The 27,216-nt window shown below is 41.8% G+C and overlaps 1 protein-coding gene across 7 annotated transcripts in view; it reads right to left on the bottom strand.

The window, feature by feature from the left end:
• The window catches only part of DOCK4 (dedicator of cytokinesis 4), a 421,803-nt gene that overhangs the window by 355,016 nt on the left and 39,571 nt on the right, over nt 1-27,216 (bottom strand). The window contains exon 1 of one of the 7 annotated variants that reach the window (XM_088018528.1): nt 7,812-7,839. The exons of the other annotated variants lie outside the window; for them this stretch is intronic. Within the exon in view, the coding sequence (XP_087874654.1) occupies nt 7,812-7,818 (7 nt within the window). The 5' untranslated portion in view covers nt 7,819-7,839. Of the gene's footprint in view, nt 1-7,811; nt 7,840-27,216 lie in introns of those variants that run through there. 7 annotated transcript variants of the gene reach the window in all.

The raw sequence follows: 27,216 nt of genomic DNA on the forward strand, positions 1-27,216 counted from the left end.
AATTGCTAAGCACATTTTCTATTTTTTGTGACTGTTATGTGGTACCCTTTATATTTATATTACATAAAAAATATCAGGATTTGAAAGGGTCCTACAAGATCATTTATTTCACCTTCTACCCAATTGCATAAATCCCTTTACATCATCCAGGAAAAATCCTCTGGCCAGTCTCAGTGCTTACACAATGGGCAACTTTACACTGAGCCGCTGCTATGTGTCAAGCCCTCTGACATAGGAGGTTACATTTCTCAGCTGCTTTGAGAGGGTAGGAACCATTTCCTTAAACTAAAGTCTTCCTACAGCTTGGTCCTTCCGTCCTCAATCTAGAAGAACACAGGACATTTTTCCATCTAAGACATGCTTTCTTCACATTGTAACAACTATAAAATCAGAAGGAGCCTTGCCATTAATTGTGTCATCATATTAATTGGCAGCAATTTTTCTTAGTAGTGAACAAAATAATGATGTATCTTATAATCACTGGTCTCTCCAATGCAATAAAACAAATCAGATAATAATGTCTTATACAGGTTTGGCCTAACCCCTCTTCATGGGCTAATCTCTTCTGTGACAAATGTCCTCAAAAGCAGAGGTGACAAGTATAGGCCCTGGACACTGGGGGACCCACAGCAGTCCCCCATGTACTAAGTGGTTGACCTTGACCCAAGTGACCCTCCTTTGTACTTCAGTTCTTTCATTTGCAAAATGGGACTAAGAAAAAGACCTGCCTCCCAGACTTTTTACGTGTCCATTACATGGAATAACACATGTAAAAATCCTCTGCGTGGGGTTTGGCACACAATCAACATTCAGTAAATTGTTACCCATTATCATCAACTACCTCTAGACTACATCATTCCTTCCCTATAATCACCCTCCATAAGACAAGGTTTCTAAAACTTGCCCACTTCTGGATCCACTCCAGTTTGTCAACATCCTCCTAAAAAATCTTCTGTCCAGAAAGGAACATGGTATGTTCTCAGTGGTTCAGAAATACAGGAGGACAATTATTGCCCTTACTCTTGACATTGAATATAGAGCAAGGGCTACTGCCTGTTTAGTATAGTTGAAATAGAATGACCAAGAAAGCATCTGTCAAAGAATTTTACAAATTACATATTCGGGTAACACATGTGAAAACCGAGTCAGAACACCAGAATGGCAGAATATGGGAGCACCTGGGGTGGCTCAGCCGTTGAGCAAAGTGACTCCTGGTTTCAGCTCAGGTCATGATCTCAGGGTCCTGGGACTGAACCCCGTGTCGGGCTCCGTGCTCAGCACAAAGTCTGCTTGAGATTCTCTCCCTCTCTCTCTCTCCCTCTCCCCGTTTGCACTCTTTCTCTCTCTCACTCGCTCTCAAATAAATCAATAAATAAAATCTTTAAAGAGAGAGAGCAAATGGCAGAATACTGTACCAGAAGAGGACCTGACTGGTTCCTGACTTCAAACAGATTAGAAAAGCTCATCACATGCCCGGATTCTGAGAGGAGACACCACAGCACCCCTGTCCCTACCCAACTCCACCACAGCTGCCTGCTCTGCAGAAAGCTGGTGGTACCAGCAGCAGCTCCTGCAAGGGCCACTCTGTACATCCCAAACTAGGGCCTCTGGGATTTGGGAAACAATCAGTCATGGCACGGACTCTGGCAACCTCTCAAACGGCAAAAGAAGCTACCTCCCACCTGTTAAGTAGGAAGCACAAAATTATACCCCAAAAGGAGTATAATTTTGTCCTGGTGCCCGTGCTGGCTACCAGAAATCCTACCGATAAGCCTCTCGTGAGGATGAGGGTTCATCTATAATAAACAATTGTCATGGGAAAAAAAACAAAAACAAAAACATTATTAATCCCCAAAGCAAGGCAGGCTGCCACAAAAAAAAAAAAAAAAAAGGTTTCTGGTTCCAAGAACCAGTAATCCCAATGGCAGGCACTCCCACTGGTTCTTTGCAGAGAGGTTTCATCAAGACTACCATTTTTGAAATATAAAGAACAATCTGTGGAAAAGAAAGAGCATAGGAAAAGGGCAATATCTAAGTCTACCCTTAGAATGTTTGAGAATGGAATTTCTCTTATTTAACCAAAACTGAGAGGGAGCTGGGAAAAGTATCACATTAAGGAATTCAGCAGTAGGCCGGTACTTTCGGTAGCCAGGTGTGACAAAATAGTAAGTGTGTTACGGACTAACAGTGATAATTCAAAGTTTCCCTGAAAAATATATTAATAAAATCAAGGCCACACAACTAAGAGGACCAATAAAGATGCAGTGAAAGGACAGTGAGGTCCCTGACTGAGAAGGAACAAAGAGATGGCGGAGGCTGGGGAGTGAAGAGAGCAAGACAGCCGAGCTACTGACAAGAGTGACTGATGTGATAGGCCATGGGCAGCACTGAATAGAGAGAGTATGTTAGCTGGGGAAAGAGCAGAGGAATAAAGGGACCATGAGAGGCTCCAACCAAGATACAAGTTTTGCTAAGACCCAGTTTAGAGACAAAGTAAAATATAGTATCCCTACTCAAGCACCTTGTGGTTAAGATGGGGGAAAACAGGCCCAAGCGACTTGCCTTCAGGCTCTGAAGCTAAAGCACCAACTAAGCCAAGATTGGACACCATAGTTCCCAAGTCCAAATTCACTGCTCTTCCCTCTCAAAAGCTGTTATGGAGTCCCAAGAATAAACACTAACGCAGCTGGAATTCTCTCCAGAAAAATCAAGGGTTAAAATGCATGGTTCCAATGAAGGATAAAAGGAGGTCAGTTAGAATAACCAACCAGTACAAGGCTCTGTACTCTCCCCGAGCACAAGAAACTCTGAAATGTAGACACGTTGGTGCCACTACCCCCCACCTCCCTCACTGGACACTGTCACCCACTCTGATGCAGCAATGTGCAGACCACACCAGAGCCCATGGACCCAGCTCCTACATGTTTGCTCTACAGTGTTGCAGTATGTTCCACAGAGAACATACCTTTTGAGATGAAATTCTGAAGGTGAATTTCTGGGGTTTTGTGTCCTTCCTTAAGATTAATTTCAGATTGGGGCACTGGGTGGCTCAGTCAGTTAAGTGTCTGGCTTTAGCTCAGGTTATGATCCCAGGGTCCTGGGATAGAGCCCGGGGTTGGGCTCCCTGCTCAGCGGGGAGCCTGCTTCTCCCTCTCCCTCTGCCCCTCCCCACTGCTGGTATACTTTCTCAAATAAATAAATAAATAAATAAATAAATAAAGATTGATTTTTAGATTTTCTAGTCAGTTTATTTTTTCATGGAAATAAAACACAAATATTAAGTATTTTAAGTTGTTGTGAGTTCTGAAAAAACATGTAGAAATGGAATATTGAGGTTTTATTCAATGTACCTACTCCTCCACCAACAAAAATAAAAAACTAAGCTCAAAATCATCTTACCTGATGCATTATAAAACAAAACAAAACAAGGCAGAGACAAACACACATGGAAGGATTGTTTTTGTCTTGCCTTTCAGTCTCTCTTATAGCAGCTCTGCACAAATCTCAGAGAAACAAGGCTTTGGGAGAATTCCTTTTAAGTCCTGTTGGCATCCTTCCAATGCACAAAGCCACATGAGGCAAATGGTCGGGATATATATTCAGACCTTGTATTGATACCTGACCTTGGGCAGGAAGAGCACATGCTTGTATACCTGGTTTTCAGGAGGCTCTACAACTGGTGAAGAAATCTAGTCCTTCCTAAATGCCCTGTCTTCCTCCAAACTCCCCTAAGAGTCTCCTCATGACTACTGCCAACCCTGAATGGCATCGCCAGAACGAACAAACCCAGCTTCCCTGTCACCCCCTGCGAGGAAGCACCCTGCATCATCAATCACCAAGGTACTGCCTCACAGGTCCCAGCTCAGATACAACAGCTTCATTTGCAAAGCTCAGAGGTTCTCCGAATTTTTTATATTCAATTCCTTCAAAAATCCTAAATGCCACCACAATCCTCTACTATTAAGGTCAGAAAAAAGTCTATAGACTCTAAAAGATACAATCTGTGATGGTCAGTTTCCTTTGTCAGCGTGGCTAGGCTCTAGTACCCAGTTATTCCACCAAACACCACCCTAGATACTGCTGTGAAGGGGTCTTGTAGATGTGGTTAACATCCAACAAGCGGGTGACTTTAGTTTAAGACAAATCGTTCTTGCTAATGTGGGGAGGGCCTCATCCAATCAGCTGAAAGGCCTTCAAAGCAAACACAGAGGTTTCCCTGAAGAAATTCTGCCTCCAGATTGTGCCATCAACTGCTGCCCAAAGGTTTCCTTTATATATATATATATATATATATATGGGATATAATATGAATAGAATATATATAAAATCTCCTACCAGTTCTGTTTCTCTGGAGAGCCCCAATTACTGATACATAATCCAGTTCCCTATGTGCATCACTACAGACCTTCTAAAATGACGGTGGCAAATGCAAATGCCAATGGGGGCTGGGCAGGTGATGTCACTGGGCGGAGTGGCTGTGAGACAATAGAGGGCCCTGACCGGGCTGCCTCAGTGTCCGGGAGACAGAAGGGGATGCTAGGAACTACATTCCACTGGGAACATTTCTACCAAGAGGGGACAGCAGTGTTACCAATGGAGAACCAGGGTCACTACATGTTCTGCTTCTTCAAGAGAAGCCAGTAATACATGCTTTGAAATGTAACCCTCACCCAATTCTTAAGTACAGGTAACTAATTCAAATTTAAGAATTCTAGTCATCTGAGCCTATGGAAATCAAATAAAGGGAGTCTGTGAGCCAGAAGGTAGAGAAGAGAACAGGCTCTGCAGGCATAACTCACTTAGTCCTGCAAACAACCCCACAGGCAGGTACTATTCTTACGCCCCTTGTGCAGACAACCAAACTGTAGCACAGGAGATTAAATAAGTCCCACAAGGCCACGTGGCTAGTAAATGGGCTGCCAGGACCCCAGCCCTGGCAGAGGACAGAGCTGCAGACAACCCTGCTTACCTGTGTCTAGTGTCCTCATACTGAAAAGCTTGAGGCTCTTCGTTTTCTTTTCTGTATGTTGTATGAAGCTTGTAAAGGCAATCATGGAAACTACAGTAGAGAAAACGTGACACAGAAAACGAGGCATGGGGAAGGTCTCACCCACGGAGAAGAGCCAACTAGTCAACTGCTGCCTCCCTCCTTTACCTTTCAACTCTGAAGGTGCACTACCCGGTCAGGAAAACGAATCACTAGTGCATCTCCAGCGAAGAGCCTGGCAGGGCTTTGGCATGATCCTTATTTTCTAAGTGTTAAATTCAACACTCTAGTCATTGAAAAAGTTTAGAAAATGAAACAGTGAGCCATTGAGTGCCTACCATTCAGTTTGAAAAATTAAATGTCCCAAGTACAACAGACAGCTCACATACATTCCTGACCACTCAGAGAAGCAGCCGGGAGCCTGAATTTTCTGAGTGATCGTTCACACATACGTGCCAGTGTTTACACTGTTACTTCACATGCACATAAAACATCTAGTGCTGCGCTGCATGCTCTCACCCCGAGTGTATACACCCTTAACTTCATTTTACTTCCTCAACATGGTGCCTTTGACGTTTATTTCTACTATGACGTGACATTCCCTCACATAAATATTACACAGGGTATTTATCTATTTGCTTGTTATTATTTACTTTGCATTATGCACCACACAACCAGGCAAATTCTTACACAGCTCTTCCTGTGCACAAAGGCGAGGCTTTCTCTGAGGGTGGATAAGCAGGGGTTCTATAAGATGTTAACATTTGGGAAAGTGGAATGAATGAGAGACGGGAGAGGATTCTGTACAGTTTTTGAAAACTTTCTGTAATTCTAAAATTAGTTCAAAATAAAAAGTTTTAAAGAAAGAAAAAGGACATGTCCTTGGGGCCACTCAAAGCAATTCCCAGGGCACCCAGGTGGCTCAGTTGGTTAAGCATCTGACTCTTGATTTCGGCTCAGGTCATGATCTCATGGGTTGTGAGATCGAGCCCAGCATCAGGCTTCGTGCTAGGCATGGAGTCTGCTTGGGATTCTCTCTCTCCCTCTGCCCCTCCTCCCTCCCTCTCTCTCTTTAAAAAAAAAAAAAGGCACTTCCCCCTGGGACTGCAAAGCTTTGGGCTAAATACCAGGCACAGAAGAAGCCTCCAGAGCCAGTGGCAACAGAAAGAGGCTTACTCCTGAGCACCCAATCCCAGAAATGTCACAACACTGCCAGAACACGGCTGTTTAGAGCGATTCAAATACCGGAGCTTACATATGGTCAAGTACGGATAAGTAAAATCAAAGTAATTTTTTTGAAAATTTATAAACCAAGACAGGAAGGAGTTTTTTGGGTTTTTTTTTTTTTAAGATTTTATTTATTTGTCAGAGCGAGTGCGTGCACAAACAGGTGGAGTGGCGGGCAGCAGGTGAAGCAGGCTCCCCGCTGAGCAAGGAGCCCAACTCAGGACTCACTCATAGGACCCTGGGATCATGACCCGAGTCGAAGGCAGATGCTTAATGGACTGAGCCACCCAGGCATCCCAAAAGGAGTTATTCAAATTGAAAAGACAGCAAAGATTCATTAGAGTCAAAAAGTCTCCCAAGCTATAGCACCTCTATCCAGTACATGAAATGACTTGTCTTTTTCGTTAGGTCTAAATTGAATGCAATATATTGTTCCATTCTGTGCATTTGGCAACACATCTAAAAGTTTGAGACCCCATAAACTATCAGGGACAAAAACTCTCTGAGTACAAACATCTCTTCTTTCCAACCAGTCAGATATCCTATGCAATGAGAAAACCGCGTTTCTGTAAAGGCCCAGCGACTGGGAGTGAGGAGAGCTACACAGGCCAAACCCAAGCCCAGCCATCTCTCGGAAGCCTGCCAGGACTAACCTCATCTGAACCACATCACTCATCTCCTCCTCTCTCCCTCTGGACTGCCACATTCCCTTTGGCCTCAATCACTTAGCACTTGTACATGTTTTGATTGGGATCATCTGTAAGTCCCTGTTGTGTTTTCTCTTCCTACACTGATTATAAACATCTCAAGGCATTATGTCAATCCATCAACAAGGGCAATTGCCAGAATAGAGCACCAAGAAGCTGCAGTGGAAAAGGGGATAAGGCATAGTTTCTAGTAAGATCTCTGCAAACACAACCTAAGGATGTTACAGTCTTTTGGGGGACTTAGTTTCTTCATCTTTCCTCAGTTTCTAAGACAGTTTCCTCCCATTAAATTCTATGTGTAAATCACTCAAACATTTCACTTCCCTCTACTGACAGTTTATTAAGTGCAATTTACATGAACCATGGGAGATACAATCTTTGCCAGTAAGAAACATCTGATTATTTTATTGCATATTTTGGTATCTCCCACAACATAAGTAGCCCACTATCAACCAAAGACTACCTAACAAATGTTGGTTAAAGTAACAAAGTGAAAAAGCCAGTAGCTGGGGAATAAAAGCCGCAGTGGATCCATTATCTAGTGTGTTTTCTCTATCTAGCTCTTCAGTCATGGCCCACTCAGGAACAGTGTGACATTTTAGCACCATATGGCTCAGCGAGGATCCAAAGGCCACAGCAGAATCTGCCAGGCCATTTGGCATTTCCTACATTTGCCCATGAGGATGGCACCAGGACCCCAGCTCACAGCTGCAGCCTGAGTCAGGTCTAGGAGAACCGGGGTCTCCCCAGGATGCCAGGTCAGCAAGTAGCCAGGGCAGGGGCCACGGAGTTTTGTGGTTCAGCATCCCGTCGCCAAAACTAATCATCTAGTGCTCATTTTACGCAAATTTCTGGCATGGCTGAGAAAATACACTGGCGGTTTTGTTTACCTTCCATCAGAGGTATCCCGTAATCACATCCTACACCAACACGTCATACCTCTGAAGCATGTTGCAGTAGGCTCGCTCTCCTTGGGATGCCTGAAAACATCAAGGAACCTATCAGGACAGGGAGAGCACAAAGGTGTTCCCATCCCAAAATGACCTCCTTTTCCATAGGCCTGGATTTCATCGTTAGAGATCTTTTTCCTACTAGGTTATGAAACACCTCTTGCTTGTTAAAACTTTTTAAAGTGGTACGCTTTATAAGCTATAAACTCAGAATTTCTCTTGTGCCTCTGTAAGGGCAGCTCCCTATGTGATGGAACAAGATTTACATGGAGAAAAGGAGAGAAGCAGAAGGTACCAGGGCTGGGGCTGGGCACCGTGGGAAGGGATAAAGGTAGCAGCACCAGAGAGAAGAGGGAACACGCAGCAGTAAAGCCCTGCAGAAAGGCACAGCAAGGGTGCATCGGAGACATTGGCCTACTCAAGGTCTGTAATGAGGGCATTTAATAAACATAAGTATTTGGAGTTAGGCCGTGATCACTGAACCACATCCTTAAGCAATACTTGGCTTTAACTGGCCATGTCTCATTACTCCAGGCCCTAAAATCCCTCTTAAATAACATACACACACACACATACACATATGCACTAATAAACTCCCATCCTAGACCTAAGATTGGTTTGGCTCACATAAAACAGAGCCACACGCAAGCATATGTTGTTCAGGAAAAGGGCCTTGGGGCTTGCAATAACGCAATGCTATCTATGTGGAGACACAATAGAAGTCTTCCCAGTTTATAGTGCCAAAACTGGCTATTCGGGGGATGAGATATTCCAGACGGGCTTACCATTCCTCATTTAATAAAATTCATCTATATAAAAACCTAACAGGGTCATTAAACAGGATTTTTATACTTCCTTCAGGCTCACCTAATTCCATCCTTTCTCTAGTAACCTTTGCATTCCACTAGGCATACATAAACTCTAGGGATGATTTTAGAAACATGATTTGCATGGAAATGTTTATACTCATCTGACTTCTCCTCTAAAATCAGAAGTCCAGGTCACAACTTAAACAAGTCACAGAACTTGTTAACTGGAAGAAAAAAAAAATAAAAATGATGCAGGGAGGCTACGAGATCAAGTATGTAAAAATTAATTTATGATAATTATTCCATGTCATCTAACTTCTCTTGAACTGCATACTTTGTTAGAATGTGCACAAATGTTTATTTCCAATATAGAAAATGAGAGAAATAGAAGTTATAACATTCTAATAGGATAAAATGTGCCTCCCACAGCCAGAAGCCCACAGAGCAAATCCAAAGATCCAACATATAAAATCACAATGGGGCAGAGCATATCAAATACCTATATAACATAGACCAGTCTTGGTAGCAGAAACCCAAGGTGATTTTATACATGGATTCAGCTTTGGGAAGTGGCTGGACCTTAAATGCTTTGCCAGACTTTGTGAAATAAGGCTTTTTTTTTTAAGGCTGGCATGGGAAGGAGTATCAAAATCTCCAGTTCAAGGCTACAGAGGTCCTGAGAGCTCATCCTGCAAAGGGTTAGCCCGGGCTTTCCTTAATAAATTGGTAAAACCTGATGACCCCTGCTTCTTGGTCACCGTGACTTTGGGAGTGCCAAATAAAAGGCAGGAATTACAGCACCTCCTAAGTTGTTTTATTGTCCGTGTGACAAAAAACTTTGATACAGAAAGAATATTTGACAATCAATGTTCTCAACAGGCTTACGTATTCCTTCATCCCATCTGATTTTTGTTATTGATTTGTGGTTAAGGCTTTGTGATAATTTAGCTAAGTTTAACATTATCCAAAATTTTAACATTTTCTCTAAAGAAAGGATACAATAGGGAAACCAAAATGCAAATAAAAATGATTTTCCAAATATTTAAGAGACTTTCTTAAAAGCCTTTTATAAACACATCTACCTACAATGGCATGTGACTAAGATACACTATTTATTTATTAAAGCAGAATCCTTAGTAACATGCAAGTTTGTTATATTAGATCTAGTTATTAAAAGTATTTGAAGGTTTTATATATATATATACACACACACACACAGACACACAATCTTGTCCCTAATTCAGATTACCCTCAATCTGAATTGTTTTCATTAGAAACATACACATGTAAGCAGTAAGTTGTTGGTTTTTTAGAGACTATAATCCACATAAATCCAACCATTCATTAAAACTGTCTTTCCTAAATGGTAAGTAAAACATGTTTTGGGGGTCTCAAGGCAATCCAAACCCAGGTTCTCCTATTTCCAGAATAAATAATTTTTTAAATTCCCTAGACCTAGTATTTCAGCATAGCTATTTACAGATATATCAGTGTATGCTTATCACTTTTTTTTAAGATTTTATTTATTCATTTGAGACACAGAGATACAGAGAGAGAAAGCATGAGCAGGGAGAGAGGCAGAGGGAGAAGCAGGCTCCTCGCTGAGCCAGGAGCCCGATGTGGGGCTCGATCCCATGACCCTGGGATCATGACCTGAGCTGAAGGCAGACGCTTAACCATCTGAGCCACCCAGGCGCCCCATCAGTGTATGCTTATCACTTTAAATTCTATTCTGCATCCACTTTCCCTGTAATATTTCCCTTGTGGCTTAACAAAGACTCAACATTCTGTTACTGGATATTTTACCTAAAAATATTTTCTCCTGCACTGGTTTTTACCCTTTGCCCAACACCTCCAAATCCTTAAAGATAGGCACTATTTCCTACAAGCCCAGAGTCTGCCTACTTCCCTCTATTCAATATAAAATGTGGACACACCACATCATAACATTCTGGCAACAACTTGAACTAAAATCAGGGAGTTATCTGGGAAGTAAGGGAGCCTTCACAAGAAAGCCTGAGTCATGAAAGGTCCATAGTGAATTCAAGTAATTGAAGACACGGGTAAAGAATCCATCCTTAACTACATAGGAACAGTTCTCAGGAACAAAAGTAGATTTTGATAAGGAGAAGCTTCCATCAGAAGGAGACTGGAAAGCCTCAATTTAATTACTTCCCCATCTCCTTATTATTCCACCCGATGTACTATTTCCCCAACTCATTTCACAGCCTCTACCGGCTCTCCCCTCAGGCCTCATATTACCACTCTGCCCAAGCACACCCTCTCCGCCGCTCCTCCCCACTCCCAGGGCTGCAAGTCCTCTGCTCTCTGTGTCTTGCTTTCACGGAGGCCAACTCTCCAATAAACAGTCGCTGGATCAACACCTCTCACTGGAAGTCTACATAGACAGCATTGTACTGAAGAGGCAGAAAAGCTGAAGAGAGTCTCCTCCTCTAAGATGTATCAACCACAGATAATACAGCCGAAAAATTTCTGTTGCCAGAGTCAAAAATATAGAAAAGATGCCAGCGACGCAATAGATACCGAACCTTTCGAAGTCCACATCTCAGCTGTCCAGAGCACAGGCAAGGGGACATGGTGGGGAAGAAAACAGAAGAATGGCTGAGAACTGGAACAAACATAGAGGCAAAGGACCGGAAAACAGGGTTCTTAACTTCTAGTACTCTGGACCCCAGCTGACAATCTGGGGAAGCCTACTGACTTCATCTCAGAATAATGTTTTTAAAAGCATAAAAGACACAGGATTACAAAGGAACACAAGTATACTGAAATACAGTTATCGAAATGTTAAAAAAAACAAAATTTTTTTTTAAAGATTTTATTTATTTGACAGAGACACAGCGAGAGAGGGAGAGGGAACACAAGCAGGGGGAGTGGGAGAGGGAGAAACAGGCTCTCTGCTGAGCAGGGAGCCCGACGTGGGGCTCGATCCCAGGACCCTGGGATCATGACCCAAGCTGAAGGCAGACGCTTAATGACTGAGCCACCCAGGCGCCCCCCCCAAAAAACAAATTGATGTAGTTGTATTTGTGCTTATTAACACACTGTATAACAGGATCTAGTGGCATATTTTACAGGTGTTACAATTTCAAATGTTAACTACTAACCTGATTTGGTGTCTATATTCATAACCGAAGGAAATGTTAAATTTCAGCTAGGGATTCGTGAAAATGAGGACCCCCCTCCCATTCAAGTGCAGAGACCCTGGAATTTTGTTCATAGGCTCCCTGGTTACAAATCCCTGCCACAGTTATTTTTCCTGGATTCTAAAACAGTTGAGGCTTCTTACAGGAATTACCTCTAAGTTCATGTCAATGCAAATCCAGGGTCAAATTCAATTCAGTGATGATGGGACACACAGCTACTGGACCTAAGGGGTAACTAATTCCTGTGTTTTGGGGATGCAAGGAAGCCTCTGTGGCCCTGAAGTCCAATTCCCTGGGGCCAAGGGGAAGGCTCTGGATACCGCACATGGGGCTCTCGCTTTCAATGGACAGGTGAAGCATCACCTCATTCCCAGACACTGATTTTATACTTCTCAGAGTACAGATTCAGCACACTTCTGTGGACCCATGAATCATGCTTCCTTTTTCAAAGACAATCAAGTTTTTTTTTTCATTGCAACATTAATCAAATAAAGCCTTATTGGGGGAGGGGTGACAACATTCAACAGATCCACTGATTTTAAGACACGTATAATTTTCAGACATTAAAGTGTGTACAGAGAGGTAGAATGACTCAGAATTGGATAAAAAAAATATAAGTGACTTCATGTTATTATGAGGATCTGAAGTATCACGCTTAGGTTGAAATGAAGACATTCATTTCATCAGTGAAATATATCCAGTTTCAAAATATTTGCCCTCAGATTTCATGCATTCATGGAATCTATCAGATAATTGATTTAACCAATGTTGGACTGTATTGTCTTCTGCAGAAACATACCAATCAGCTCAGCAGATACCCATGACTAATCAGTTTTCAGTATTTAATTATTTAACAAACATTTACATAATGCTAGGCATTATTCTGAACACTTTATAAATGTGAACTTGGTTAATTTTCAAGACAAGCCTAGGAGGTAGTAGCTAATATTCTCATTTTACAATGAGTCAACTGAGGTACACAAACGTGGAATGGCTAGCTTGAGATTGCACAACCACTAAGTTGCAGAGCATGCTTCGACCCAAACAGTTTGGCTGCTGGGGCCAGGTTCTTGACTGAGCTCTACTGCTTTGTCTTGCTCTGTTCCTGATTATTGGAACATCACTTAATCAATTTTTTTCAAAGTCTTAATAAGTGCTAATTGCTAACACATCTCTTTTTGGCATGTGGATACAGAGACTCTCCATGGGAATTTTTCATGCCAATCAGCAGGGACTTAGAAGTCCTTAATATATATGGAATAAGATATGATGTGGATGTAAGACCATTACCAGGCTCTGCAAGAGAGTGTCAATGCCATCCCTTTGTCACGATAGATTCTTAGCTTCCCACTTGAATACACTATCTCTACGTTCAAGCACTGAGCCCACTGGCTCTTTTTGGCAACTGGAGCTTTCAGAGTACAAATTCAAAGCATGTATGATAACTTTTCTGTTACCACGCCAACATGGGTCCTAATAACCCCTCTGCCTGTGAGAATCTAGGTCTTCTTAAAGACTCTGTAGAAAAAAAAAAAAAAAAGAAATTTAAAAGAGAGAGAGAGAACGGTATAAAAAAATATACAATGTGGGGCGCCTGGGTGGCTCAGATGGTTAAGCGTCTGCCTTCGGCTCAGGTCATGATCTCAGGGTCCTGGGATCGAGCCCTGCATTAGGCTCCCTGCTTGGCGGGGAGCCTGCTTCTTCCTCTCCCTCTGCTGTTCCCCCTGCTTGTGCTCTCTCCCTCTCTCTGTCAAATAAATAAATAAAATCTTTAAAAAAATAAAAATATACAATGTAACCTCATTTTACAGAAGATAAAAGAAGCCTATCTAAGAGAAAATCAACTATTCAATCCTGGACAGAAGTTCACATAAGCTGTGAAAAGAAACCTAGCCCTCATTAGGAGATACTATTTTTGATATGTCTACTTTCCGGCCTCGGTACATCGGGAAGAAGGATGAAAGCTATTGGTAAAGAAAACAGAATGAGCTTCCAGGCCAAGCCACCTGATCTGCTGCATTCATCAACAGGCAAGTACTCAAAGGCTTCTGAAACACGCCCTAAGGGCAGCCCCCAGGCGAGGCTTCTGGGCCAGGTTCAACCACCGCATATTCAGCTGATGGGGAGGCTGGAGGACAGAGGACAGCTGCTGACATTTACTCAACATTTACCCTGGACCAAAACAAGGTGTGAAGTGCTTCACAGGCACATCTCTCATGCTCACAAAAGCACTTTGTTTGTTATTATTCTCCAACATTTTAGAAAAGAAAATGTGGACTTAGAGAAGTTGAGTAATTTCCATAAAAATAACAAAACGAGTAGGAGTCTAAGTCTGGATTTGAACATAGGTTATACCCCAAAGCTTCGAAACACTTCCCTGCCTGAGGAATTTCTCCTCCTAAGACCCTAACATTACCTTTATAACCAAGCATTTTCCCAAAATGTCCATCACATGTTACAATTGCAGTGGTAAATGCATATTGTTTTATTATAGTTGGCAGAAATATCAGGGGACAAATTACCCAGTGACTTCAGGGTAATTTATGGGTAAAGAGTCTCAATTGACTCAATTATTTTTACCTCACGAATGAGTCCCTCTCCACGGGCACCCAGTTCCAGCCTCTTTGAGCCATGTGGCTCTCAGCCTGCACCCCTCACCTGAGAGCGAGAACCTTGCCTCATCTTGCTTTTCCCCCCTTATGTAGCACTGTGAATTATTTCCTTCAATGACAGAAACAAAGCCCACCATTTCAACAGCAAGTCATCCCTGCTCCCCATGCAAACCAACCTCCAGATGTTGGACCGTGGAGCAGCTTAGTTGTCACTCCCTGCTCTTCCCTGAGGTGCTTTTCCAACATCTGCTCAGCTCACCTCTCTCAGCACTTGCTCCCAGTTTCTGATACAGCTCCAAGTCTTCTGCTCTCAGCCCCAGCACGACTTCCCCAGGACTTCCAAAGTCCCCAAGTGTGACTACAGCCCCTCCTCAGGGCTTCCAAACATTCAGACACCATCTCCTAGCCACTTCCTTCTAAAACATTAGCAAGACCGGCAGCCATCTCCACGACTTAATTACAGGGGGCCTGGGGATGCTGACAGACTCGGCAAGGTTCATTTGTTTCAGTCACACATACCCCCTCAAGACTGATGGTTCAGAGCTAGTGGGGGGGTGGGGAACACTGCTTCCTTATCTCCACGAAGCACAACACATCTCAAGTAAGTGACATTCAACTCTGCGGAGAGTAACTTCATTCTGCATACTTTTATTTACACCTGGGGCCAATTCCTAGGACAGGTGACGCAACACCCTTCTTTGGAGCAGTTTTACAACAGGAAAGATGTGTAACCACAACTAGGACAGTGTAGTGGCTAAAGCCGGGGGCTGCAGCACCTGACCCTGAGTCAGCAGCCGAGACGCAGTAGCTACATTAGCCTCTCTCCACCGCAGCTTCCTCATGTGTATGACCATCATGATATCTACCTTAGAAGATTGTAGGGGGCGAATAAAATAATGTAAGGCACTTACTCGAAATCCAGCAGCTATTATTTAGCAGTAAAAAGGGGAATGACTCAACAGCGTACCTACTATACTGCAACTGTCACCCAGCTTCGGTGGGAAAGACAGCTGCATAAGGATCCACTTGATTTTCAGTTCCATGGGCAGGCAGGCACATTTGAGATTCAGATGGACACCCCTCTGTCTGGAGCTCATCATCAGTATGCATCTCTGAGTCCTACACTGTACTGGAGCATCCTTTCCCGAATCCCATATTCATGCTGAGGTTAAATCCAGCAAACGTGAAGTTGTATTACTGAGTCACTGAATGCTTTCCTTACAAAGAGCTTGGCTGCTTTTGTTTTTATCCGATGAATGTCTTTTTCCAATAATGAGGGAAGTTCAGCAAGAAGTAGAGAGATAGAGGACAAAAAGGTATAATTTAACATAAAGGTTTCTGTGACCCAACAACCTACACAAATCTATTATTGAAAAGGTACCTGTGTCTGGCTAGAGATTCGGCGTGATGGGCAGAAACAGCAATCACACACAAATACAGAATGAAGAACCACCTATCTTTAACTAGAGCACCAAAGTGCTAATTTTTTAGAAAATGAACTCCAGCTGATTCAAGCTAAAATGCAATTACTAGATGCCTAGTTGCATCTGAGACAGAAAAACTAAAATCCATTAAAAGGCATACAAAGGAATAATGCTATTTTCTCAAATGCTCTATTTACATAAAGGCACATGCTCAACTTTAATTTAAAAAAAAGCTCAGGAAAAAATAACTCTTCCATTTACTATGTAACAAACTCAGAAAATGGACAATAAGACCATTCCATGACAGAGGATTAGCATTTAATAAACTTGTATAAATATAAGCAATAAACAGTCTCGGCACAGCTGGCTTCTGAACACTTCAATATTAACAAACAGACTTAATATTCTTGATTTACTACAGATTTTCCCATCAAATGAAACAGTCATGGTGATGATAATTGGCCCCACATGCCACACAGCATGTCTCCTAAAGACACAGCTCGGTAGTGTGACGGGGTACAAGTCACAGATTCCAACAGGAAGGCAACATGTGCAGCATTCCTTAGGTTCTGTTTCCTCCATTCAACTAAAAATAAAGAAAAGGGGTATATGCCCTCCTAATGACCCTGTCACAGATTTTAAATCACACACACAAAAAAAAAACTCTCCTCCTCCACTCAAAACATACCAAAGACTGGACTCTTAGGACTTTCACAGTTTACAGCCACCAAGCTAAAGGACATGTCTCAAGTCCTTGAGTAAAATAGGAAAACATTCACATTTATTCAAATGAAGATCCTGTGAAGGTAAATGTCTATGATATAATAAGATTTTAAACATATTTTTGTGTTTAACCATTTCAAAAACGTGACACAACTAGGATCAGTGATCACACAAGATACCAGTATCAGTCTCAATAGTAATATAAAGACTACAGAGTTTGGAATGACAGATGGGAAATATTTATCTTGCAGTCTTTATACCCCAACAGTATTTTACAATGAACTGTATTTACCTTTGCACGATGTAGCACAATAAATTCTTAGACTTAGGCCTTTGTTACCATGACCATGTACTAACTTATTGAGTTTTTAAATAATTCTCTTTACAACAAAGGAAAACCAGTGTGAATCAATAAAATGAGACCATTTTAAAACTGCATTTAATCAAAACAAAAGAAATCTAAAAGCCACAGCGCTTTTAGCAAAACTTTGGCAAATAAAGCAGACATTAAATTTAGCTCAGCTTCCACCAGTTGCTAAATTTTGATTTGTTTTAGCTTTCAGGTTAAAGTTTCTACGAAGGGAGGAAGCTCCTACACTAAGAAGTCAGAAATAAAGTTTAGCAGATATGTTATTTGGAATTTATATTTAAAAAACGAGCAAGCAGTTCCCAGCTTACCAACTTAAGTTATTGGCTGTGTAAAATTTAGCTCTAAGTCAGTTTTTGAGAGCATCTTCAGATCCTAGCACATATGTTTCTCTATCAGCTGAGCCATTTTACGGGTTAATTTAGTTTGGTGGACCATTCCGGGAACCAACCCATTATTTATAACATTATTCCAACTGCAAAGTCAATTGCCAGTTCCAATATAGAATGTGGGATGTGTGTGAAGGACACATTGTCCTAGCAAAACAAAGAGATCACCCTCCAATTTCTACCAACCCCAGTTATTGAACCACCAAGCAATGTGTACAAGGCAGCAGACTAGGTCCTTCACAGGACTGAAAGCAAGAGCATTTCAGTGGTATCGGCATGTAGGCTAAAAACTAGGAATGATAAAAATGAACCATTGTGATATAGATGACAAACCTGTCCAACTAATCTAATGATGTGGCATATTTTTAATATATATATTTTTTCTAGGTAAAAATATATTTTTTTAATATATATATATATTTTTTTTTAGGTTAAAAAAATAAGGAAGCTTTACTTCGGTCAGGTAAGTGACAGTACACCTGAAGAAAGTACAGGTTTGAGAATGAGAGTAGCCACCCATCAAGAGTCTGCTGCTTCCCCAGCTAAGGGGGACATCTCCATACTGCTTGGATATGGTTTGAACGACTCTTTTGTCTTCGCACTTGCTTTCTGAAATGCAGATTAATATGAAATCACTGTAGACAATGATGGTCTACATTTGTCACAACGTCCTTCTAGACTTAACTAGTAAAAGTGTTAGATAACTTCCCCTTTCATGAATAAAGATAGCAGCTGATACACAGAGTATTGTCTACTATATATCAAGACAACTGTTCTCGGGTAAAGAAGTGCTAAGACGGAGACTGGTATTTATTCCTCCATGAGATAAAGACTGTCTCATCTCCCAGGAATATTGGCTCAGGGTGAACGAGTTCATAAAAGGAAGACAGCTCATGGCACCAGGATTCCTCCTCCTCAAACAAAGTATTTTTCATCATGTCAATCATATCACTACTGACCCTCTATTAAGAACAAGATCCTTCACTGTCAGCCCAAGTCAGAGATGCAGAACAGCAGAGAGCACGCTGGGAGAGCTAGGCCTCGGGCAATACCTTTCTGTTGCTCTGCTTTCAAAAAAGGTTCAGACAAGAGGGGACCCAGGAAAGGACGCCATGCTAACACGTGCACAGAACTGGTGGTCTCCCAGGCACTACCATATCCGTGAGTTCATTCAAGTCGCCAGTGTCGCTGACAAGCAAGGCAGATGGCATTATTCCAATTTATTGACAGAGAAATGGATAAGGAAATTGACAAAGCTCAGAAAGGTCACACAGCTTTTTTAGAGATCCACAGGAAAGTACTTTTTCCTTTTACAACGCTGCCTCACTGTGCAAAATGACCTCCTTTGTCCTACTACTTCTAAATACCATAACAATAAAATATGCAGACAGTAAGTTGCAAGTCCTTTTACGTATCCCCCCCAAAAAAGTCCTTTAAAAAGTCTATTCCCTGTGTCAAAAAAATTTTCCTGAAGACAGCTTACTAAGGATTTTAATGTTAATATGTTCAAAATTCACTGAAGTACATCCTGAATTTCAATTTTCACTAATTCCTCCCCATTTTGGTTTACCCTTCCCCAACTAATTTAAGACTCGCTGCTGAGAAAATATTAATTGAATTTAAAATAATAATTTGTACCTGGCAGATCAACGGTTTGGAACTTATGCAAACAAACAGAAATCACTACCCTTCTCATTGTCTAACCTATTTTTAAAAAAATGTTTTTGAGGTAATATTCCATATCAACTAGTATGATGGTTAAGATGCAATCCCCAACCAGTGGATTATGCAAATCTTCTCTTTCAGCCAGGAGGCCCCAGACTATGGACAGTGTAGATTCCAAAGTTCAGAAAGATATGGGGTCTGAGTGGCTAAGAATGAGTATAAGTCAAAGTCCCAAAGAAGTATTTATACGTTTATTAGTGATTCTGTGAAGACAGTGGACAGGAGCCTGTAAGGACTTTCCCAGAGGCAGCCTCCAGACCAGTATGGTCCAACAGAACTTTATGTGATGGAAATGCTCTATCTGTACTATCCAATGTGTAACTATCAAGTGCTTGAAATGTGGTAGTGTGGCCAAGAAACTGAATCCTAACTTTTATTTAAATTTATTGAGATTTAAATGTAAAGAGCCACAGGTAGACAGCCCAGCTCTAGAGTAATGACATCACTCCACACAAAAATCATAGCCTAGTTTTTTGTTCACAGGGTTCATGGACCCTGAGGCACCTAGATGTAACAAAAAGAACACAGGCTTTGGAGGCTAAGAGACCAGGGTCTCTTACAAGCTGCACAACCTTGAAGCAAGGTAACTTCATTGAGCCTCCGCATCTTCATCTATAATGGGGATCTCACCGACATCTTCTTGGGACGGCTGGGAAGAAAGGGGTTCCCTCTCACACTGTCTAGCACATGAGCTAGAAAACGTTAGTCTCGCTCCCTTCCATCTTTCTCCATCCTCTCACTCCAAAAGAACTGTACCAGGCAATTATGAGATACTTCATCAACAACCTATAAAAATGTCTGAGTTTCTTCGAAGTGAGGTAATTAAGAAAAAAGAAAATTACACCCGAGCTTACATTTTAACTTGGCAAAGATTTCATGCAAAGAATTATAAGCTGCACTCATTTTTTAATATTTGGTTAATTACAACCACACTTTATAAATGAGCCAGAAAGCTAAAGCATGTTCTTCTCTTATCTCACAAAGCATGACATTCTATAATAGAGACTATAAAAACCATATAAAATTGTTTAAATGTTACTTTATATGATGTCGTTTTCACAAACAGCAGATATGGAGACTATATTACTGTGTAGGGGGAGAACCATCCAGCACTGTTCTACTTCTTAATAAATGTTTGACGGTAAAATAGAGCTCATTAATTATAGAGAACAAACTGATGGTTACCAGAGAGGAGGTGGGGGAGGAGGGTTTGTTCAGTAGGTGATGAGGATTAAGGAGTAGACTTGTCGGGATGAGCACCAAGTAATATATAAAGTGTGAACCACTGTATTATATACCTGAAACTAATATTATATTGTATGTCAAGCAACTGTAATTAAAATAAAAAGTCGGTGCACCTGAGTGGCTCAGTCAGTTAAGCATCTGACTCCTAGGGCTCAAGTCATGATCTCAGGGTCATGAAATCGAGGCCCACAATGGGCTCGCACTCAGCAGAGTCTGCTTGAGATTCTCTCCTGTTCCCTCTCCCTCTCCCTTCCCCTCTGCCCCCTCCTTGCTTACGTTCTTTCAAAAATAAATCTTTAAGATAAAAACTTAAAAAAATAAAGAGTTCAAGAATAATTACTGACATCCTTAATTATATATTTGACTAGAGAGATTGTTTAAAGACTATTCACACACACACACACACACACACACACACACGCAATTCAAGAGAGTCAATGCAATTTTATTTATAAAGAAAGAAAATGGACAACAATCTTAACATTCCATTACAGTGGAGTTATATAAGCAAAGACACATTCACTCAATGGAATTTCATGTTGCCATTAAAACATGTATTAAGAACTTATAGTGAGGGGCGCCTGAGTGGCTCAGTCGGTTGAGCATCTGACTCCTGATTTTGGCTCAGATTGTGAACTCAGGGTCCTGAGATCCAGCCCTCTGTCAGGCTCCAAGCTCAGTGGGAGTCTGCTTGAGATTTTCTCTCTCCCTCTCCCTCTGCCCCTCCCCCCACTCACATGCACGTGCACTCTCTCTCTCAAATAAATCTTAAAAAAAAAATTTACAGTGAGCCATTTTCACTAGGAGATAGAGCAACATATACATTCTTTCCCCTCACACTTTTCTCCTATCTCCCTAGATTTGCCAAAATGACTGTTTGACTTTTATATTGGGAGGTTGGGCACAAATGTTTTTTAAAGTTATTCACTGTGGTTGAACCCCAGTCATCTTTATTTCCCATCATTTGAGACAAGAGCTCAAACCACAATACCTCAAATGTGTTTTGTCCCCCAGCAGCCTGGCAACCAGACAATGAGAGTAACTACAGAGTGCCCGTCCACCCCTCCTTGCAGCAGCCACTGGAGACATCATCTTCTCTTCCCTGCCCCGAATGATGGCATTTGAGGTTCTGTACCAGTTGCTGGCTTACTCTCCAGAGGTAAGAACATTTTAAGGCTGAACAAGCACCCTCTGGTAGCAACTACACACCTAAGTAATCTGCTTGATTTTTAAACTATGAAGTCTGTGGTCAAATAATTTTGGGGATGATTATTTGAAGGAAAAACACTACAGCAGCGCAGAGAACAGAACCACTAGCACAGCCTGGGTTGCTACGGAACACCTGGCTCCGGAACTTAGGTGTGAATGAAAGTTCTCCAGGCAAGGAAGGAAGGGAGGGATTTTCCAGGGGGAGGACCAGTCAGCACGAAGGTGAAGATGTCATGGTACAGTCAAAGAACTGTGGGATAATTTCTGCTCAGGTTAAAGTACAGTGAGGAGATCTTGAAAATGCAGACAAGATCTAGACCGTGAAAATGTCTTGCAAGCCATTCTAAAGAATTTGGACTTGATCCCATGTGACCAATAACAACATGATTCATCACCAAGAAGGATTCCTCTGGCTATAGTGGGGAGGATGAGCTGGGGGAGCGGTAAGCCTGTTGAGGCGGGACACTTAGGTTGTGATTTCAATAGCTGAAGAAGGAAAGGAGTCCTAAGCTAAATTAATAACATTGGGGATACAGAAGAAAGGGAAGATTTGAGAGGTACCTCAACAAGAGCATCCACAGCATTTGATGAACTGATGGATTAGAGAGAAAAGGAAGGGGGAGAAAGAGAGGCATGCAGGCCAACAGGATTCCTAATTAATTTTTTCTGTGTCATAGACCATTTTTGCAGCCTGTTGAGGCCCAGAAATGTGTCTCAAAATGTTAAGTACATAAAATAAAATAAAGTTAAAAGGGAACTATTAACACCGACACACAGTTCAGTTCTGCCGATGGAAGCCCTAAGAGCCTATGGCTCTCAGCCTTTAGTCTTTATCAGAATCACTAAGGAGGGCTTGTTAAAACAGATTGCTGGGTCACACCTCCAAATTCCCAGATGATGCTGATGATGCTGGTCTCAGGAATGCACTTAGGAAGAACTGGACCAGAGTGATGCCCGAGTTCCTAGCTAGAAACCTGGGTGGACTTGGTTCTACTGACAGGTTTGCTTACCTCTGTACCCCAGTGCCTATGACTTAAGACATAGTATGAATTCAATAAATACTTTGTGGACAAATGAAGTAGGAATACAGATACAATAGTGAATTTAGTACTTAATATGCTTGGGTAAGTTATACCTTTGTTTTTGTTATGTTTTGGTAATCTTTGGGACTCCCAAAGACAACGGATTACACTCTTTTGATCTAATTTACAAGTTTCTGTAAGATCTTCAGGTGACCAGTGATATTCCTCTATATGAATAAATATGTACAGCATGCATTTATGTTTCAAAATAACACCTGGCCAACCTGTTAAAATGCTGAATCCTATTTATTCATATATAAATCTCTCTATTAAGGCTAACAGTGTCAAATCCTGAAAATTTCTAAGAAACTATCGCTTTTCATAAAGTCGGTGAAGTCCAAAGGTTTGCCCAGTAAAAGTCTATAAGGAATCTTTTGTAATAAATGGCTGAAAATGATCTTTAATTAGCATCTCAATAGTTTAGTTATAAAAGGATGTTTCTCTAACTCCTGACAGTGCTTTAAAAATCGTATGTTTCCATAACTATTTTATTTTTTTTTTAAAGATTTTATTTATTTGACACAAAGAGAGAGACAGCTAGAGAGGGAACACAAGCAGGGGGAGTGAGAGGGGGAGAAGCAGGCTCTCTGCAGAGCAGGGAGCCCGACATAGGGCTCAATCCCAGGACCCTGGGATCATGACCTGAGCCGAAGGCAGACGCTTAAAGACTGAGCCACCCAGGCACCCCTCCATAACTATTTAAAATAGTCCTGGTTTATTCTCCTTCACTATAACCATGGTGCAAGGTTTGATTTAAGGTAAGATTCAGCCCAGGTTCATTTAAGTTACTATAAACCCACTGAAAGAATCTCATTACTGATTTCAATATGTATTGGTAAAGTAACCTGATCTGTGCTAGATGCTGTGGAAGACGTTGCAGAAGCCAAAGATTTGAGTCAGCCACAATTTAACTCTTTGAGTATAACCAAAGCCCTTTGATATTCTACCTATCAGTATATCACCACAAACGTGCCCTTCTCAGAAGCATGTTATCTTCTCTTGGAATGAAGCTCCAGTATCCTTCCAAGTCTACACCATTCTACAGATTATATAACCCACCGTGACTGGGGCTATCCCTTTTTCCTTCCCTCTCTCTTTCATATTAACATTTCTTCCCATCACCCCTGTCCAAGGACTCACCAGGTAGACCTCTGCAATAGCCTCTTAACCCTTCTCCCCATCCCCAGTAGCTCCCAGTTGTATGCCCACCACGCAGCCTCTATCATTTGGTCCCTCCCTCCAACATGTTCTTGGCCCAACCAAGATCCTTGGTCTAGCACCAAGGTCCTCCATCATTTTATCCCAACCAGTGTTTCTGACCTATTTCCTTTCTGCTTCTCTAAACAAACTTCTCACTCCAGTCAAATTATCCTACTTCCTCTTCTCAAAACACGGCTTATACTTCCTTATTTCTTTTGCTCTGTTACCTCCCTGACAATGATGTCCTGTATCTGTCAAAGTCCCACCCATATGCTGAAATCCAGGGTGTATGACACCCTTCTCCCCCTAGAAGCCTTCCTTATCCCACTAAACAATCCTCCCTTCCCACTTACCACAAAATAAACGGTCACGTATTTTATTTAACAGTGCCCAACTTCTCTTCTTGGCCTGATTGAAGGCTTCTACATAACAAGAGCTGCTCCTCCCCTTTGCTAGCATCCATTTGTCCATCACAGGGCACTTGCATTCAGAGCGATTGCTCCATAAATGAGTCCAGGAGCCACATTCCCTGAGCCTCAGTTCATCTGCAAATGTAGGCTCCTGCTGCACCTCTCCCAAAGGGCTTTCATGAATATCAAACGAGATAATAAAATATTTCCTTTGAAGACACTCCACAGAGTGAATTGGTGGGATAACGTTGAATTGGAGAGGCAAATGTATATTCACACAGTACCAGAGAAGGAAACAAGACAGGGTGATCTCTAGCTCTAACACTGTTAGGACATCACGGGAATTCGGATAGCAGACACCCCTCCCTGCAGGCTCCTCGAGATTACTGGGGAAAGTTTTCTCTGGGGAAAAGAATTCGAAGCAAGCCCGGAGGGAGGTGTAGGATCTCTACCAGTCAACTGAAAAGGAGCAGCTAACACAAAGGAGGCCTACCAGCCTGTCCGGTTTCTCTGAAAACTACCTTAATCTCCTAGTAAACCATCAAGAATCCGAACATGGTAGTCAGAGGTTACTTAGAAATCTTCTAAACAGCACTGGGTGGTCTCCCTGAACAGGCACAGTCATGGCCCCAGCCCCAGGTCAGGGGCCAAGGCAGGAAAGAAAACAGAATGCTTCTTCAGTGGGGAACAATAAACTTGTTAAACTTTAGCTTTCCGTACATTTATCTTTCTAAACAAATTGCTTGTACTTGGCTGTAGCCTCTATTAAAGAACCTATCATTGCATTCATCAGCTTATATTTCACCACTCTTTCCTGAGAATGCAGGCTTGGCAAGTATTTTCACACACTACCACGGACTCTGCATCCTGTAAGGCCAGACCCAAGGCCCCCCATCAGGGTCACCACGGGGACCCTCCACTTCCTGTACTCTGATACATACACGTCACTCATCTGTGCAGGTACACAGAAAGAATTAACAACAAAAGGGAGTCTTACCATTTTAATAATTAAAAACTGGCCCTGAAAGCCGACACATACAGAAAAGGCTGATCAGTGGCACATTTCCCATTGTTTCCTTTCCTGTTATGATGGCTACCTGGCGACGGACAGTTACTCTTCAAATATACCCCATACACACATATCTCTAGAATACTGAATGCATTTATTATGACCCATGTAAATCCAATATAGGAGAAAAGGCTGAGAAGAGACTTCTGTGAACTAGTGAATTTGCTGGGCTTGTTTAGAAAACTGAATGGGACATGAGCCTGTTGTAGAATCCAATTCTTGAACCGTGCCATCTAACCTGATACATAACAGCAAAGAACAATCTGGCTAGGCACGCAGGAACAGAAAGGAAAGCTAAATACATCTTTCATGTCTGGCATGGAAAATCTAATGGAAGGCTCTATTTCCTATAAATTCTAATTAGACTAGAAAGGGTTATCAGAGGATTGTGCCTTGATCCCAGGACCTGTCTTTATCATAGTATCAACCTGTGAAGCACAAAAGCGGCTTATTAATTCTACATTCGAATTTCACGCAGCAAAGCCTTTTACGGTAAAACAAAATGCGGTCCATGCTGACTGTCTAGAGAGATTGGGCTAATTTACGTGATATAAGTGATGCTTTATTTATGGGAGAAAGTAGGTTTAGCTCTCCTGGGCATAACAACTTCAGCTCTGGAACAATCTCTCTGGACCACTTAAGCAATATCAATAGTTCACTTATGACATTTACACATCTTGGTTAATGTGGCATAAGAAAACTAGAGAGCCTTTATGCCAAGAATTTCTTTCCACTGCGACTGTAGGTAAACAATGACTAAAAGCCTTCATCCTGAGCATCCTAACTAAAGAGTATTCTGAACTCACAGTTGCTATCCCCCATCCAGACTGGTTTCAACTTTCCTCTTAAGATTTGGAGGACAGAAATGGAGTACATCATTACTATTATGGTGGCTAAAAAGCTAGTGAAGAAAAGGTCCCATTTCCATTACAGAATAAGTAATAAAAATTTGATTAAAAAAATGATAGTGTAAGTAGTTTTTGTTTTTTTTTTTAAGTGCACAATTTTTATTCTGCATGTTTCCAAAGAGAGCAAGTAACTTCAAAGTGTGAAACCTCATTTATCTGGCATGGAGAGAACAGAGCTCTGGAGGAGTGGTTTCCTGAATAACAAACACTCTGCCATTCATTTCCCTGGAGTGGAAGTCTCTCTCCTGCCAACATTCCTCCCCTAGAAAACTCCCCCTCCTCCCCTCTGTGTACTCTGGTGGGACTGTCACTCAGGAGAACACAGCCCCCTTGCCTCAGAGGAAGCATGTGACCCAGACCGGACCAATCATAGCCCAAATCCTCCCAGATACAGTGGTGAGGCTATAAGCAAGCATGGGACCCAAGCAGGACCTGTAGCCTTTCACTTCGGGTTGTGGACAGTCGCCGGGAGGCAGAGGGTCTCTTCTCTTCGTTGTCCAAAAGACCCAACCACACAGACATGGAGCAAAAGCAACAGAGTCCTAAGAAATTCCACTTGACCTCCTGAATACTGCTTGGCCCCAAGCCAGCCATACCTTTGAACTACTGGTTGCATGAGTCAACATTTTCCAGATGAGTTTTTATCACTTGCAAGAATTCTGATTCAGACAATGCCCAAATTTCATATCTGATTTAAAATTTACCCAATGTTACAGGAAACTGTCCCAAAACAAACTGAATGCTTCTCTACCTTAGTTTAGTTTAGGTGTTTTTTTTTAAGCCATAGTAAACACAATTTAACCTTTTCTTATTGATCTAGTCACTTACATGGTAACAGATGATGTTCTCAAGCACTAGTGAATTATCCTGAGATACTTAACTCTTCACTAAAGAGGTCAACACTGCTTTGTAACAGATTTGTGTCTATTACACTGTAAACAACATAACACTGTCTGAGTGTGTTGGGGCCAACTGTGAATCTGTCCTCCCTTGTAGCTGGGGCTGC

Source organism: Eumetopias jubatus, unplaced genomic scaffold (assembly GCF_037043125.1).
Source record: "Eumetopias jubatus isolate StellerSeaLion01/CBP00866 unplaced genomic scaffold, mEumJub1_p1.0 scaffold_14, whole genome shotgun sequence".
NCBI lineage: Eukaryota > Metazoa > Chordata > Mammalia > Carnivora > Otariidae > Eumetopias > Eumetopias jubatus.